Genomic DNA, 13,007 nt, shown 5'->3' on the forward strand with positions numbered 1-13,007 from the left:
AAATCCCGGTAGCTTGTTCTAAAATCTCTCTTACATCGTGAAATTTTAGTAGATTCAGTAGATCATATTCAGTACCTTCCTGAGTCTGATGCGTTTCATATCAGGCATCTTGATGCAAAATTAAATGGCCACTGAAATATTAAAGATACAAACTACGTATTTAGTAGCAAGAGATAAGTAAGTCACTTGTATATCTATAACACAGTTTAAGTATAATATGCTTTATTATGAGAAAATATAATTTTGGACTGTGTCAAATATTTTACTAGTAGAGCAAACTTTTGTACACTGATATTTTAAAAGAAAAATCAAGTTTTTAAACTTTAATCAAAACAACTTTGTCTTCAAAATTGTGACTTTGCAAAACAAAAAGAACCTGCAGTTCCTTGTTTTCTTACATCTATAAATTGGAACTTTTTATGGAAGCAGATGAAAGTGTTATAATTATTCTGAAGCAGAGCATCAATTGTCATACACTGTAGAAACTTGGATATGTAGTAGTTGCAGTTAGCAACAAGTGTCAGCTGATACAGTCCAGCAATACTGATCTTTCCAGTCATTATTTTCTGTCACAGTTTACTTTTGGAATAGGTCTGCGTACAATCTTTAAAACTTGAAAACTTAGAAAATTACAAAACCCTCTAATTATAACCTGTTCTCACTCATTTAACTCAGGATTATCAGCACTACGCTTCTGTTGTGGCAGTATCCCTAAGATTTCTTTCCACACATACTTGTAAATACTTATTGAAGTATACTTACTATGGATGCGTATATGCAAATAATTCATGAACTGTTACGCTGCGCCACCAGGAGGACAAGCCTTTTATGTTCCATGCAAACTTGTCCTTCCTGTCCTAAAGTTTTCTAGAGGCAATTTTAAAGTGTAGTAACTTGAGTATTTATTTCTGTCTCTTAATTTAATAAATTATGGTAAAATAATAAATTATTTGCTTCACAGATAATAAGATATTCAAGGAGCTTCAGACACTAGTTGTGTCTGACATCAAAAAGTTCCAAATAGCCAGATATTATTAATAATAAGTGATGACCTCTTATGGCAAGAGGTGCTATTTTCCATATGGAAACCATATACTGATATTCAAGAGATGACATATTACTTGATTTATATGTTAGTATGCATTCTTTCAAAGAAGGTGATTTTTTTTTTTTTGAGATTTAAAAAAAATCTACTTAAAAGCAGACATGACTTGGAAAAAAGATTAGTTAGATGCATATATTTACATATCTACATATGGGTAATACAACAATACAGCTTCTGTAATATGTAGCAAGTGAATTCAATATTTGCAGTAATGAGTGGTGGTGATCAAAAAAACATTCTGCCTTGGCCTGTCACTTTACTCGTTGCCAACTGTAAAAGTACTTTAGTAGGAAAAGATACAGAGAAATCAAATGTGTCTTCTGAGAACTGTGTTCTTTGTGGTGCTTGACAGTGCAAAAAGAACCTTTTAAAATTGGACCTATAATGTGATGTGATGCATTTGTTTTACCTACATAATGAAAAGAAAGTATGAAGATACTACAAAAAAAATCAAAAAAGGTCTCAAGCTACGTTATTCGGGACACTTACGTGCATTGTTCTTTAGCTGCAGAGAGTGATTATAAACAGAAGGCTTTTACTTGGTTTGATTTTTCTCAAGTGAAAACTATCTATGTTACTGTTTGTTTTCTGTGGAGGTAAAAACGTTGCTGCCTTGCCCTTGTGATTGGGAGCAGTGTGCACTGTTAATGGTTCCTTTTGCTTCAGAATGTGCTGAGAGAGCTGGAAAGGAGGAAAGCTGACCTGAAGAGCATCACTGAAAGCTGCACTGCTCTCCAGGCTCTGGTGGAAGGGAGTGAGACCTCCCTAGAGGAGAAGCTGTGTGTCCTTAATGCTGGCTGGAGCAGAGTTCGGACCTGGACTGATGACTGGTGTGACACTCTGCTGGTAAGTTGCACATGTGAGAAATATTCAGGGTGGTTATCCCTCCACACCCTTGGAGAAGTTGCAGTTTTTACTTGTCTCACCGCTGTGATGCAAAGCTTCCATTGTGCCTCGTGGACTTAAAGGAGTATAGAATGGATATCTGGTTACTCTGTAGATGGAAACATGAGTCGTAAGGTTATATACAATGAGGAAGGTGGGAAATTGTTTTGCAAGTGGGTTTAGATGTGCTCATAGGCTTTGGTGCCACACGCTTTGGTAGCAGTGGCTATTGCTCAGTGGGTAGGCGATGAAAATGCACAGTCTGGATGAGAGTGATGAAACTATGTAAATATCCCAGGCAGACAGTTAACTTGACGTAGTGGGAATAACCTGCTTAGTTGTAGAGAATAAAACTAGGTTTAACTTTTTCCCTTTTGCATTTCTTATTCTCCTGGCTTCAGTGCTAGGACTTCTTTTCTGGCTACTTACTCTCCCAAGACATTGTGGCATAATTCCACTTTTTGATAGAAAATGCAGCGTATGCTTAGTGAAGGACTTTCACACCTCTGCTATTCTAATCTCTTTATCTTTCTCTTCTCCCCTCCACCCCTTTATGTACCATCACATTACATTTTTAAATTTTTGTCCGTATTTACAAATTTATCTGCTTTTACCTCTTCCCTGTTAATGTTTTGGAACTTTCTCTCTTGCTACAGCAACAGTGCTAGCCTTTTGTGTCCACTTATTATTTAGCTCTTAATACAATTCTTAATGCCCTAGTGTGTAAAGTAACTTTCTAAACTATCCTGACAAGGAGCATCTACTATCACACATAGACTGAGTGGGTTATGTGGCATAGAAGCATTCACAAAACTGCTAGTGTTTTACTCATTAAATGGTAGTAGCTGATTCTGCTGATTCTGACAGATTAAAATGAGAGGGGAAAACCCCACCAGGTTATGGAAGTGTTGCTTGTTTCATAACAGGTTAAGTAGAGCCCAGAAATCTTGTGTTTTCTGTGTAACTTCCTATAAGCTCATGATTTTGTTGATGTAAGTGGAAAACAAAAGGAACTAGCCCAAAAGGATTGGGTTCCATGAGGCTGCTGTGTGTGCTGCTCTCTTTTTCAGCCTGAAAGAAGCCTCTGTGCCAACCTCAGCACTAACAGAGTGTTTTTGTATCAATTGATTTCTTTGAGACCCAGATGATGGCTGTTTAATGGACAATTGATAACTTCCTAGTGGTGTTCAGCAAAGCACTTGGGGACAGTCTGTCAGCATATTGCTCTTTCAGACAGCCCATAACTGCAAGTGCTTAAGAATATGACAACTAAGAGTTGAGGTCAACAGTGTCTGTTTGGCTGAGTAAATGGAAGACTAAGCATATTATACAGCGTAAAGCTGCAAGTTTTGCTAAGTGGACATGAAACAGTCTACAGTTAATGCTAGTAGCAGACTGATGTTTTCAGATAAAGTGTTTCGGTGGTGTTCAGCTTATAAGAATCCACCTGTTATGGGCTGAAATTGTGGAAACTTCGGTGTATAGCTAGGTGGTGAGCCTTGTGCCTCTTGTCCAGTGCCTGTTGCAGGCTGTACTGTCTGTTTCATAATGATATCAATGTCAGGAGTGGTCAGATAGTGTAGTTGTAAGTGCTGTAATGATGATCCAAAACGAAAAACCTTGTAAATTATGGTAATGTGGGGCGTAAGTATTGTCCTTGTGCAGATTTTAATTTAATCGTTCTTTTCCTAAGTGATTATGTTTCTTGATGTTGATACAGAGACCAATCATAGGCCTCCTCTCTCCTCCCCTCCCCTTGTTTTCTTAGTCTAAAAGATCAAAGTGTAGCTATCCTTTTTATTTTTGGTAAAAAACTCTGTGCTTAAGCAGGATGGTGCTTCCATTAATCTGATAGCTTTGTTTTGGTCACCCAGAATAATGTGGTGTTTCTTCCTGGCACCTAAAGTTGAGATTTCTGACTGCATATGAAAGCAGATCTGTATAACATATCTACAATGCAGTGACTTTTAAGAGGAAGGAATATTTTAATATAATCAGTAAAATATCAAAACTTGACTATTATAATTTGCAGGTTTTGGTGTAATTCCCTTTCAATCAAAAAACCCCACAGCTGCACGTAATGCACACTGTTCTACTTGCCTAATGATAATTGAAGAAATCATGGGTTTTTTGATCAACTGAAATGATGTGGTCTGGCTGTGATGTTTTAATATGTTATCTGTCTTTTAGTTGGACAAACCACCTCAGCTATTTCTGTTTCCCCTTCTATGAATTAGGAAGAAACATATCAAAGGATCTAGAATGAAAATTGAGTTCTTGTAAATACTTACTGAAGGTGAAAGGTACAATCTAATTTTCAATGTTCCTTTCCAAGGTGTATCCATACCACTTTATTCCATTAATCTCCTTTTTACTCATACTGATAGTTTTGGCAGGTGGTTTTTTTGTGCGTGTGTGTGGGTGTTTGAGTTTTATGTTGTGGGTTTTTTTGTGGATTTTCTTTTAAGTTTCTCACATTGATTTCCCCCCCCATCTTTTTCCAGAATCATCAGAGCCAGCTGGAAATTTTTGATGAAAATGTTGCTCACATAAGTACTTGGTTGTATCAGGCTGAAGCCTTGCTGGATGAGATTGAGAAAAAGTCAGCAACCAAAAAGGAGGAAACTGTGAAGGTAGGAAATGTTACTGTCAGGTAACCACTTTTGATATCATTTAGTATCCAGGTCAGGTTTGGTGTCCTTTTTTTTTTTTTTTTTTTTTTCTTCCCAATTTTTTGTTTGTGTGTTTTTGGTTTTTTTTATATATTTTTTCCTTTCCTACGGTAACCATTTGCATTTTCTTTCACTTAGCGTTTAACATCTGAATTAGATGATGTTAGTCTTCGAGTGGATAATGTGCGTGATCAGGCTATTATCCTAATGAATGGTCGGGGAGTGTCATGTCGTGAACTTGTTGAACCCAAACTGGCAGAACTGAACCGTAACTTTGAGAAGGTCTCTCAGCACATCAAAAGTGCCAAGGTGAGGATAAGCAAACTTGGGAGGTCTGTGCGAAAATGGTGGCAAATATCTTTAGGGGATAGATCTTTGTGTTAGAACAGTGCTTCACTCCTTTTTATTCTCTTGGGTGTAGATATTTATATGTGAAAAATGGACAGATTGATCTTAGACCAACTGCTTTTTTTACCTGAGTAGCAGGTGATGACTTGAGTTGGAAGGGAGAACTTATAAATAACTATGTGTTATAAAGATTCAGAAAAATGTATGTATTGCAGCACACATAAGTATGAACTGCAGAACAACAACATAAGGGAATATGACTGGAGGTTTGTTTTTGTTTTGAGACCAAAATGCTCAGATTGTACGTAGAAGCTTGGTAATACCTACCAAACTCTGTGTACAAGCTAACTTTGTGTTAGATCAAACAACTCTTGCAATGCTTTTATGCTGATATCTGATAGTTCTACAACTAGTATGCTTGTTCATGGAGAATTGATTTAAATCATTAAACTGTGTGTTACAGCTCAGACTAAATGTTTGGGTTTGAACAAAGCTCTGTTTTGCTTTGCAGGTGCTCGTTGGACAAGAACGACTTCCTGTCATGTCAGAGACCCTTGAAGTCAGAGTAGCTTTTCCAGACCTGGAAAAATTTGAGTGTGACATACAGAATATGCTAAAAGTTGTAGAAAAGCATCTGGAGTTGAGTGGGGAAGATGAAAAGGTTTGTGAGCAATGGAAGAACCAAGTAATTTGCTGACTCTTTGTTTTGTCCATGTGTTACATTTCTTCAGATTTTGAGGGGGAATTCTTCTGAGAAAATCTTTTTAAGACAGGAGTAACAAATGAAGGGAATTATTAGGTTGTTGGAAACACTGCACAATTTTCCATGCTTTTCCCATAGCTGCTGCCTCTTGTCTGGTGCACTGCAAGTAACTAGTCATGCTTTGGTCTGTGTTTTATCAGGGTTTTATGTAATTCAGGTAGTGAACTTCTATTTTCATTTATCTTTTATATACTTTTCTATTCTGTTCCTTTTATAAGAAATCTTTCCTGTAAATGTAATGAGGTGCAAAACTTTTTCTTTCTTCACATTTAACTGTCTGAACTTACGTTGAAATGGTTACTTAATGCAGCTGAGACTCTTACCATGTATTTGGCAGTGTTGAGCCTCTAATCTATTGCATTAGGTAGATATCTTTTGCACTTTAAACTGGTATGATACATTGAATCACAGTGCACAGGTCAGGTCAATGAATACTTGTGACATTGAGGTGTAAATAAGGGTGTTGTAATATGGCTCACAGCAAGTCCAAATAAAGACTTGGAACAAAATTTATCTTTTTCTAGATTCTTACCTAGGCTCTGCTATTTATGTATGTAAAACTGTCATACTTTTGTTTGCATCTTGTCTGTAATAGCCTTGCTCCTTACAAAATTGGGTGAAGTCCTTCCAGGCCACCTTATCTGCCTGCCTTTTAAGCATATGAAATATTATAAACAGAGTTGGAAAGCTGAGTATAAGTCTATGGAAAATGACATGTGTGCTACAGAAAACAATTTTTAAAAGGCCTCTATGGAAGGACCTATTGTTATAGAACATATGCTTCCCTTTGTGCTGTTTTTATATTTATTATGTTTTAGTTTTGCTATTCTGCTCTGAGCTTGCTTATTATTGTCAAGGAATGTTTATAATAGAAATGGAGCTGCAGTCATAGCACTTTCTTGCTGTGGCTGCCTGCTGCTGGCTCATTGACTGAACTTGCTGCAGTACATCTCTATGAAGTTTGTAGAATGACCAGGTTGGAGTTTAGGATCTGGTAGTTGTGAGGAAGAATCTCTACTTGAACTTGTTTGGGTCACATTTGGATAATAAACCAACAGTTTGGTCCCATTGTTGTTAATATCTGAGCAGGTAATAAATTTTGGAAACTGTAGCTGAGCTTTCTGTAGATAATACAGACTTGTGTAATTTTAGCTGGATCGAGAAAGAGCTCAGATTGAAGAAGTTTTACAGAGAGGAGGGCAGTTGTTGCAGCAGCCTATGGAGGACTATAAGAGAGAGAAGATCCGCATACAGCTGTTGCTTCTGCAGAAAAAGTACAACAGCGTGCAGGTATGATTTTGGTAGTTACTATAGTTAAGGCTTATTTATGCAGTCTTCCCTTTGCTATCCCACTTACAACCTGATTATGACCCTTGGTGTGTAAGATCCTCTGGGGAGGAGTTAAATACGTGTACATGCAATCTGACTCTCTGAATCTTTGCAATTCTGAAATATGAATTTTGTCATTCTGAAGTTTTGGGGGAGTGTTTTTGATTTTTAAAGTCCCTTTCACAGAGGGCCAGCCTGTATATATTTGCACAGATGGGTACAGACAGTTGGACATTTGGTTCGCTTGTCTTTGGCCCTCCAGCAGAGGTTTGTCTTTACCACCAGGCTGTGTGAAGAGTGACTACATAGACACATGTATACAAACATATTCATTGAGCTCTTAGCTGAGGAGCTCTGTGTGAATGAGTCTGCTATTTCATTCCTCTTGCTTCCTAAGAGGGTATTATCAGTAATTGTGGACTCTAGTATGTTGTGGTGCTTTCATACATGTGCCATATTAAAAATACTTTTGTGTAAAGCAAAGGGGACCTGTATTCTTATACTCCTTTTAGCTCATCTGTTGGAATCACGTTAGAGTTGGTAAGGTGAGGTGTAGCTCAAAGGCAGGTTAAGACTCTCAGGCTGTCTTTGATTCTATGTCTGTGCAGATAAACAGAATATAGCTATTTTTGAAAAATAAATTGTTACTATTACATGTTTTGGAATTTGCTTCTTCAAATGAATCACTCAAGTATTTTTGTTTTTCAAATAAATAAGACCTATTCAGTTCACTATTTCCCTCCTCTTATGCTGTATTTTCTTAATACATTGGCTTGTAGGAGTGCAGGTCATTTCAAAGGAGGCAGGTGGTGGAACTCTCTCCTGTGTTTTCTCAGTATAAGAAGGAACATGACAGTCTAATGAAGTGGCTGGATGAGGCAGAGCACCGTCTGTCCGGGCTGCAAGGTGTGGAAGGTGAACAAAAAGTACAGGTAAATGAGACTTTTTTTTTTTTTTTTTTTTTTTTTTTTTTGGGGGTGGGGTGTTTTTTTCTTAGAGCAAACAGTCTGAATGCTATGCATGAACTACATCTATAAGATTCATATATTAGGGTTTTATGGCTGTTCTTTGATGCCTTCTTGGAAAGAAGTGTTTTCAAAATAACAACATTCATTTCTCATTAGGAAACTATCTGCATATACTAGTTTGGGATTTCTACGTAGTCATCATACATCCAAAATATCCCAGCCATCAGGCTCAAGTCTTAGAGTGTGATCTGGGCAGTGTTGCAGCAGGACAGTGTCTTTTCCTAGTCTTGCCCATGGGGGATTATGCTTAACTCTTTTTGATGCCCTGGCTCAAACAGCTTAATTCAATGTCTGATAAGATAAAAGCCTTGTTTGAAGCTTAAACTCGGTGCCTCTGTGTCTTGTGGTGGGATATTGCAACTACTCTAACACTGCTTTTCACTGCCTCAAGTGCTTAGAGAGTGATAACTACCCTCATGTGATTGATATGACTGTACACAATGAAGATTAATAAAAATTGCAAAGATTAAAGTATTTGATAATGTGCATGTGCAGGTCTTGACAAACAATTTCACAACTAATTTAATAGGATGCCAGGGTCTGATGAAATCTACTACCCTGAAAGCTGCATGTCTTAATTGTTGAGGGAACAGATACTTTCAGTGGGGTTTTTATTTTTGTTTGTTAGTTTTGTTGTGGTTTTGTGTGGGTTTTGGTGTTGGATTTTTTTTTTTTTTTAAATCTTATTTCTCCTTTTCATCCTTCAAAACACTTTGACCGCATGGTAATTATATTAATATTTTAGGCAATAACAGTGAGGAACTTTGTGAAGCAGTAAGTAATTTCTTGGACAAGCTTGGGGGCTAGGCAACTTGTCAAGAAATCTCAGTTTTTGCATATGAAGCTTCATAATTAAAATCAATCAATTCTTTTTGACTGCTCTGTAACTTTTTAATCCAGCACCAATTAACTTGGAGGCAGGGGTAAAATAGTCTGGTTTCCTGTGAGACTCATGCCACAGTGCCATGATGTGGTGCTCTTCGTTCACAGCTGTAGTGCTGTGTGGCTTCAGCAGCCTATGACAGCAGTAGACCTATGGCAGATGGTCTGCTCTCCGTGGTCACACAGGCTATTCATTATTAGCGATTAAAGTAAACCTTTTAAATCTGCTTCTCTTTCGAGAGACTTTTTCAAATGACAGGCCTCCCGTGCAGAGCTGGGCAGCAAAGATGGTCCCAGGGTCTCTTTGACTGTCTGACATCTGACTGCTCTGTTGGGTCCCCAGCGGTCACTCCTGGCATACTGTGGTACTTGCACACGAGCTTCTTGGGACCTGACTGATGCCAGGGAATTTGTTTGAAGGAGATGGGGATCCATACACATTTAAAGTATAACAACATGATTCAGTTTTTCTGTTTGACCATCAGCTGCTTTGAGTGAATCTATTACTGGATTGAAAAGGGAACAAAAGGTGTACCTGAAAGGTTCTTCGCTAATGGGAGCAGTCCAATTGTGCCACAGACTGGTCTTCCTTGTTACTATTGGTCTTGCTGGATGTTGGCTTATCTTCTCTAAGGAAGGCCCTTTGCCTCCTATAAAGCCCTTTCCTTTAGGGATATACTGCAGCTAATCCCTGGTACTGCTGGATGTGTTCCTGGATTACTGCGTCTTGGTATGTGGGTGCTGAATGCAGAATATCATGTAAATATGCATTACCATAGCAGTTATGATAGACTATTGATGGAGAAATACTATCTTTGCTCAGAATTAGTTAAGTTGTGTACAAGTATCCTTATACTTCCAGATACGGTTTCTAGTCTGGCTGAGTCAGCTAGACTTTCAGAAAAGGAGCGCAGCAGTTTTCATTAGTACTGTGAGCCTCTGAAACTGCTGCTTTTGCTTCATGTGCCTGTGCTTCTAGCTTTTGGATATTTGAGTGGTAAGCCAGCTTGTTTCAAGTGACCTTATTTTACTTTTATGGCTTGTTCTTTCACCTGCTTTACTAATTGATCTTGAACACAAAAAATGGTATGAGACCATACTATTTCTGAAGGGAGAAATAGTGTTCTCAAATGTCATCATTATTTGATGAACACAGTTGCTCCAGAATCTTCTTGGAGCCACCAGATCTGACTTACCCTCAGCACCATGGAGGCAACCCTAATGCTAAAATTCTGCAACAGAAATTGCCTCACCCCATTTTTTTACCATCTATTCTGTGTTTGAACACCTTGCTCCCCCTTCTTTAGTCAGTAGGGATGTCTGATGAAGGTGGGAAAAGGAAAATCCTAGATGTATCCATAGGGCCCCCAGACTACCAAGTGGCAAATTGCAGTGCTTTTTGCTCACGTCAGCACAGGTCTGAGAAGCATGAAATGAATTCTTGACCCGCTGGTGCACAGCTGGCTCAACCCTTCACCTTGATGTAAAGAAGGTGCAGTGAGCAGAAGAAGAGAAGCTAGTTTTGGAATGAGCAAACAGGGAGGGAAAGAAAAGAATTCAGGTGCCAAGCTAGGGAGTAACTCCAGTTAAGGTTTTATGTAATACATTATTTACATTTTTGTAAATGAGTGTGGAGGAGAGGACTTATTTATGGTGCTTGAAGGTCATATGTATCTATATATTGATTTGCTGGAAGTAGCTGGATCATAAATATTCCTTATCATGTGTGCTTCTAGGGATCATGGAGTTAAGTGTCTCTGAAATATTGGTAACCCTTCTGCATCCCTGGTACTTTTGAATAACCCTTGTTTTGCCACAAAGCCGTCAGCTAGAAAAACCTGCACTGGAAGTTTGTATCTCTGAGTTCCTTCTTTTCTAGTCTTGCTATAGTATTTATTTAAAGTGCTCTATTCTGACTTGGCTTGGAATGAGGGAAAGGAAAAATTAAACCTTAAATTGCAGAGGTAATTAGACTAAAGTTCGAGAGATTTTCCCAGGTTTTAGGAAATTGTTTTGAAGTAAAAATGATAATTCTGCAGATGGTAAGTGAATTTACTGTTGCGGGCACAGTGCAGTTTCTCCCATAAACTGGAACACAGATAGCATCTTGAAGGCTTTTGAAGTACTCTTCCTGTAATAAAGAACACATGTTTGTTTGCCTGTTGTGCTTTTTACAGAGAAGGTTCTAAGTTACTTAAATATGAACCATGAGCTACATTGTCCACAAATACTGACTGCATTAATTAACCCAGAAGGACAAATAAGATGGACATGAGATTTTAGCTTTAGACAACCTTTTCCTAGAAAACTGGCTATGAAATATTTTGACTGTGAGAAAGAAGGAACATAGAATGGTTAAAAGAGTGAGCATTTCTAATCAAAAGGACATTTATTTGCAAAGGTAACTAATGTGTGTTGATCTGAGATTAGACTGGCTAAACTCTTTTGGTTAAAATGTTCATGTGGTTAAACATGCAAGGTAAATTACTCAATTTTATATCAATTTCTCAGGTAGTATTTTCCAAAATCCACTTTTGGAAGCAAGTCAGAGTATCTCCTGGAGTTGAATCTTTGATAGATTTTTGTCTGAAAATGAATTTAAGTGTAAAAGGGGAAAGGGGAAGAAAATCTGAATACAAATTCTGAATGCAGGTAAAACTAGATGCTAAGTATAGGTGGAAACAAATTTTTATTTAACCACTGAAATAAAATTAGTTTTAGCATCTCTCATTGAGAGGCCTTATTTATAGTATGTACACTAGTAATTGAGTATTCCCCTTTTATCTCCAGTCCTGCGTTTTCCCTAGTATTTAAAGAGAGATCAAATTTAATAAACATGCTCTGTCACTGCTGAAATTAAAGGTCTATTAAGTCATCCAGTCAGATTTCCTCCTAAATATCCTTTGATTAACTTTTCATTTGTGGGTGCTTTAGAAAAAGTTCGCTTGCCTGTTTAATAAAAAACAAAACTAAACTCCAGCTTCTGTGACAGATAGGTGTTTGATTTGCATGAGAGAGTTATGTTAAACTTCTGCTTTTCCATTTTTTTATTACGTTATGCTGCATTTTAGAAGCTGCCAGTCCGCTATGCAAGGTAGAGAACAGCTGAACAATTAAAACTTGGCTGCAGTAAAGCACTAATGTGTTTATAATACTTACATATGTTCACCTTTAAGAAGGAGGGTTGTGAAAGGATGAGCCATCCTCTCAGTGATGGGAGGCAGCTGGAGGAGATAAGCAATGAGGTGTGCTGTGCAAGAGCAGCACCAGGAGATGTTCACTGCTCTGCAGAAGAGCAGCAACCTGGCCTGGGATGGTGCTAATTGGGAAGCAGACAGTTTCAGTGTATGTCAGTGTTGGCAACAAGTGGAGAACAAGTTTGCTGCATGCTGGCAGCAGGTGCTGTTTGAAATCTTGTGCAAGTTTTGTCTAATGAGAGGTAAAGCAATGTGTGTGAGGTAGAAAAATAACAAAGTCCAGTGACCTGTTAATTTGGGTGAAGTCTAGATTCTGGACTGTTGCCTGTGTGAGAGTGGGACTTGTGGGGTGATGAAAAATTGAGAAAACACTTTGTGATGATGTTGCAGGAGGTTGTTCTGCAGCAGGCATCCTGGTGTTTGTTCAAACCCTGGTTTATTCCGTATTGCTGGGGAAAAGATACTTTGAGTTGCACAAGCTTTGTCCGATTTCTCTGGAGCTAGGGCCTCTCCTTCCACAGGAAATGGTACCACTATGTAAGTCTTGGGCTTTTGCCCAAGCTTTGGAAGCTGACAAAATATATACAGAGCCTCAAGAAAATGTGTTTGGGGAGCATCAAGTACCAGGATGTTGGATTTGTGGCTAAAGCATATGGAGTAGTTTGTGGGTTTTACTGTGGTGCTTGCTTGCTACTTTTCTGAATCAAAAGCAATGCTGAGTATTTTATGATGCTTGTCTGTAATACTTAGTAGACTAAATTTATGCTTATGTGCCTGTGTGTCCTATTTCTTTGGTAT

At 38.1% G+C, this 13,007-nt stretch overlaps 1 protein-coding gene across 5 annotated transcripts in view; it reads left to right on the top strand.

Annotated features, from left to right (window-relative positions):
- UTRN (utrophin) overlaps positions 1-13,007 on the top strand; it is a 382,484-nt gene that overhangs the window by 125,823 nt on the left and 243,654 nt on the right. For all 5 annotated transcript variants that reach the window (XM_040599527.1, XM_040599526.1, XM_040599529.1 and 2 more), the window contains 6 exons: positions 1,772-1,951; positions 4,495-4,623; positions 4,801-4,971; positions 5,522-5,671; positions 6,926-7,063; positions 7,882-8,034. In XM_040599527.1, coding sequence (XP_040455461.1) covers positions 1,772-1,951; positions 4,495-4,623; positions 4,801-4,971; positions 5,522-5,671; positions 6,926-7,063; positions 7,882-8,034 — 921 coding nt within the window. The remainder of the gene's footprint in view (positions 1-1,771; positions 1,952-4,494; positions 4,624-4,800; positions 4,972-5,521; positions 5,672-6,925; positions 7,064-7,881; positions 8,035-13,007) is intronic.

The sequence above is a fragment of the Falco naumanni genome, chromosome 6 (genome assembly GCF_017639655.2).
Source record: "Falco naumanni isolate bFalNau1 chromosome 6, bFalNau1.pat, whole genome shotgun sequence".
NCBI lineage: Eukaryota > Metazoa > Chordata > Aves > Falconiformes > Falconidae > Falco > Falco naumanni.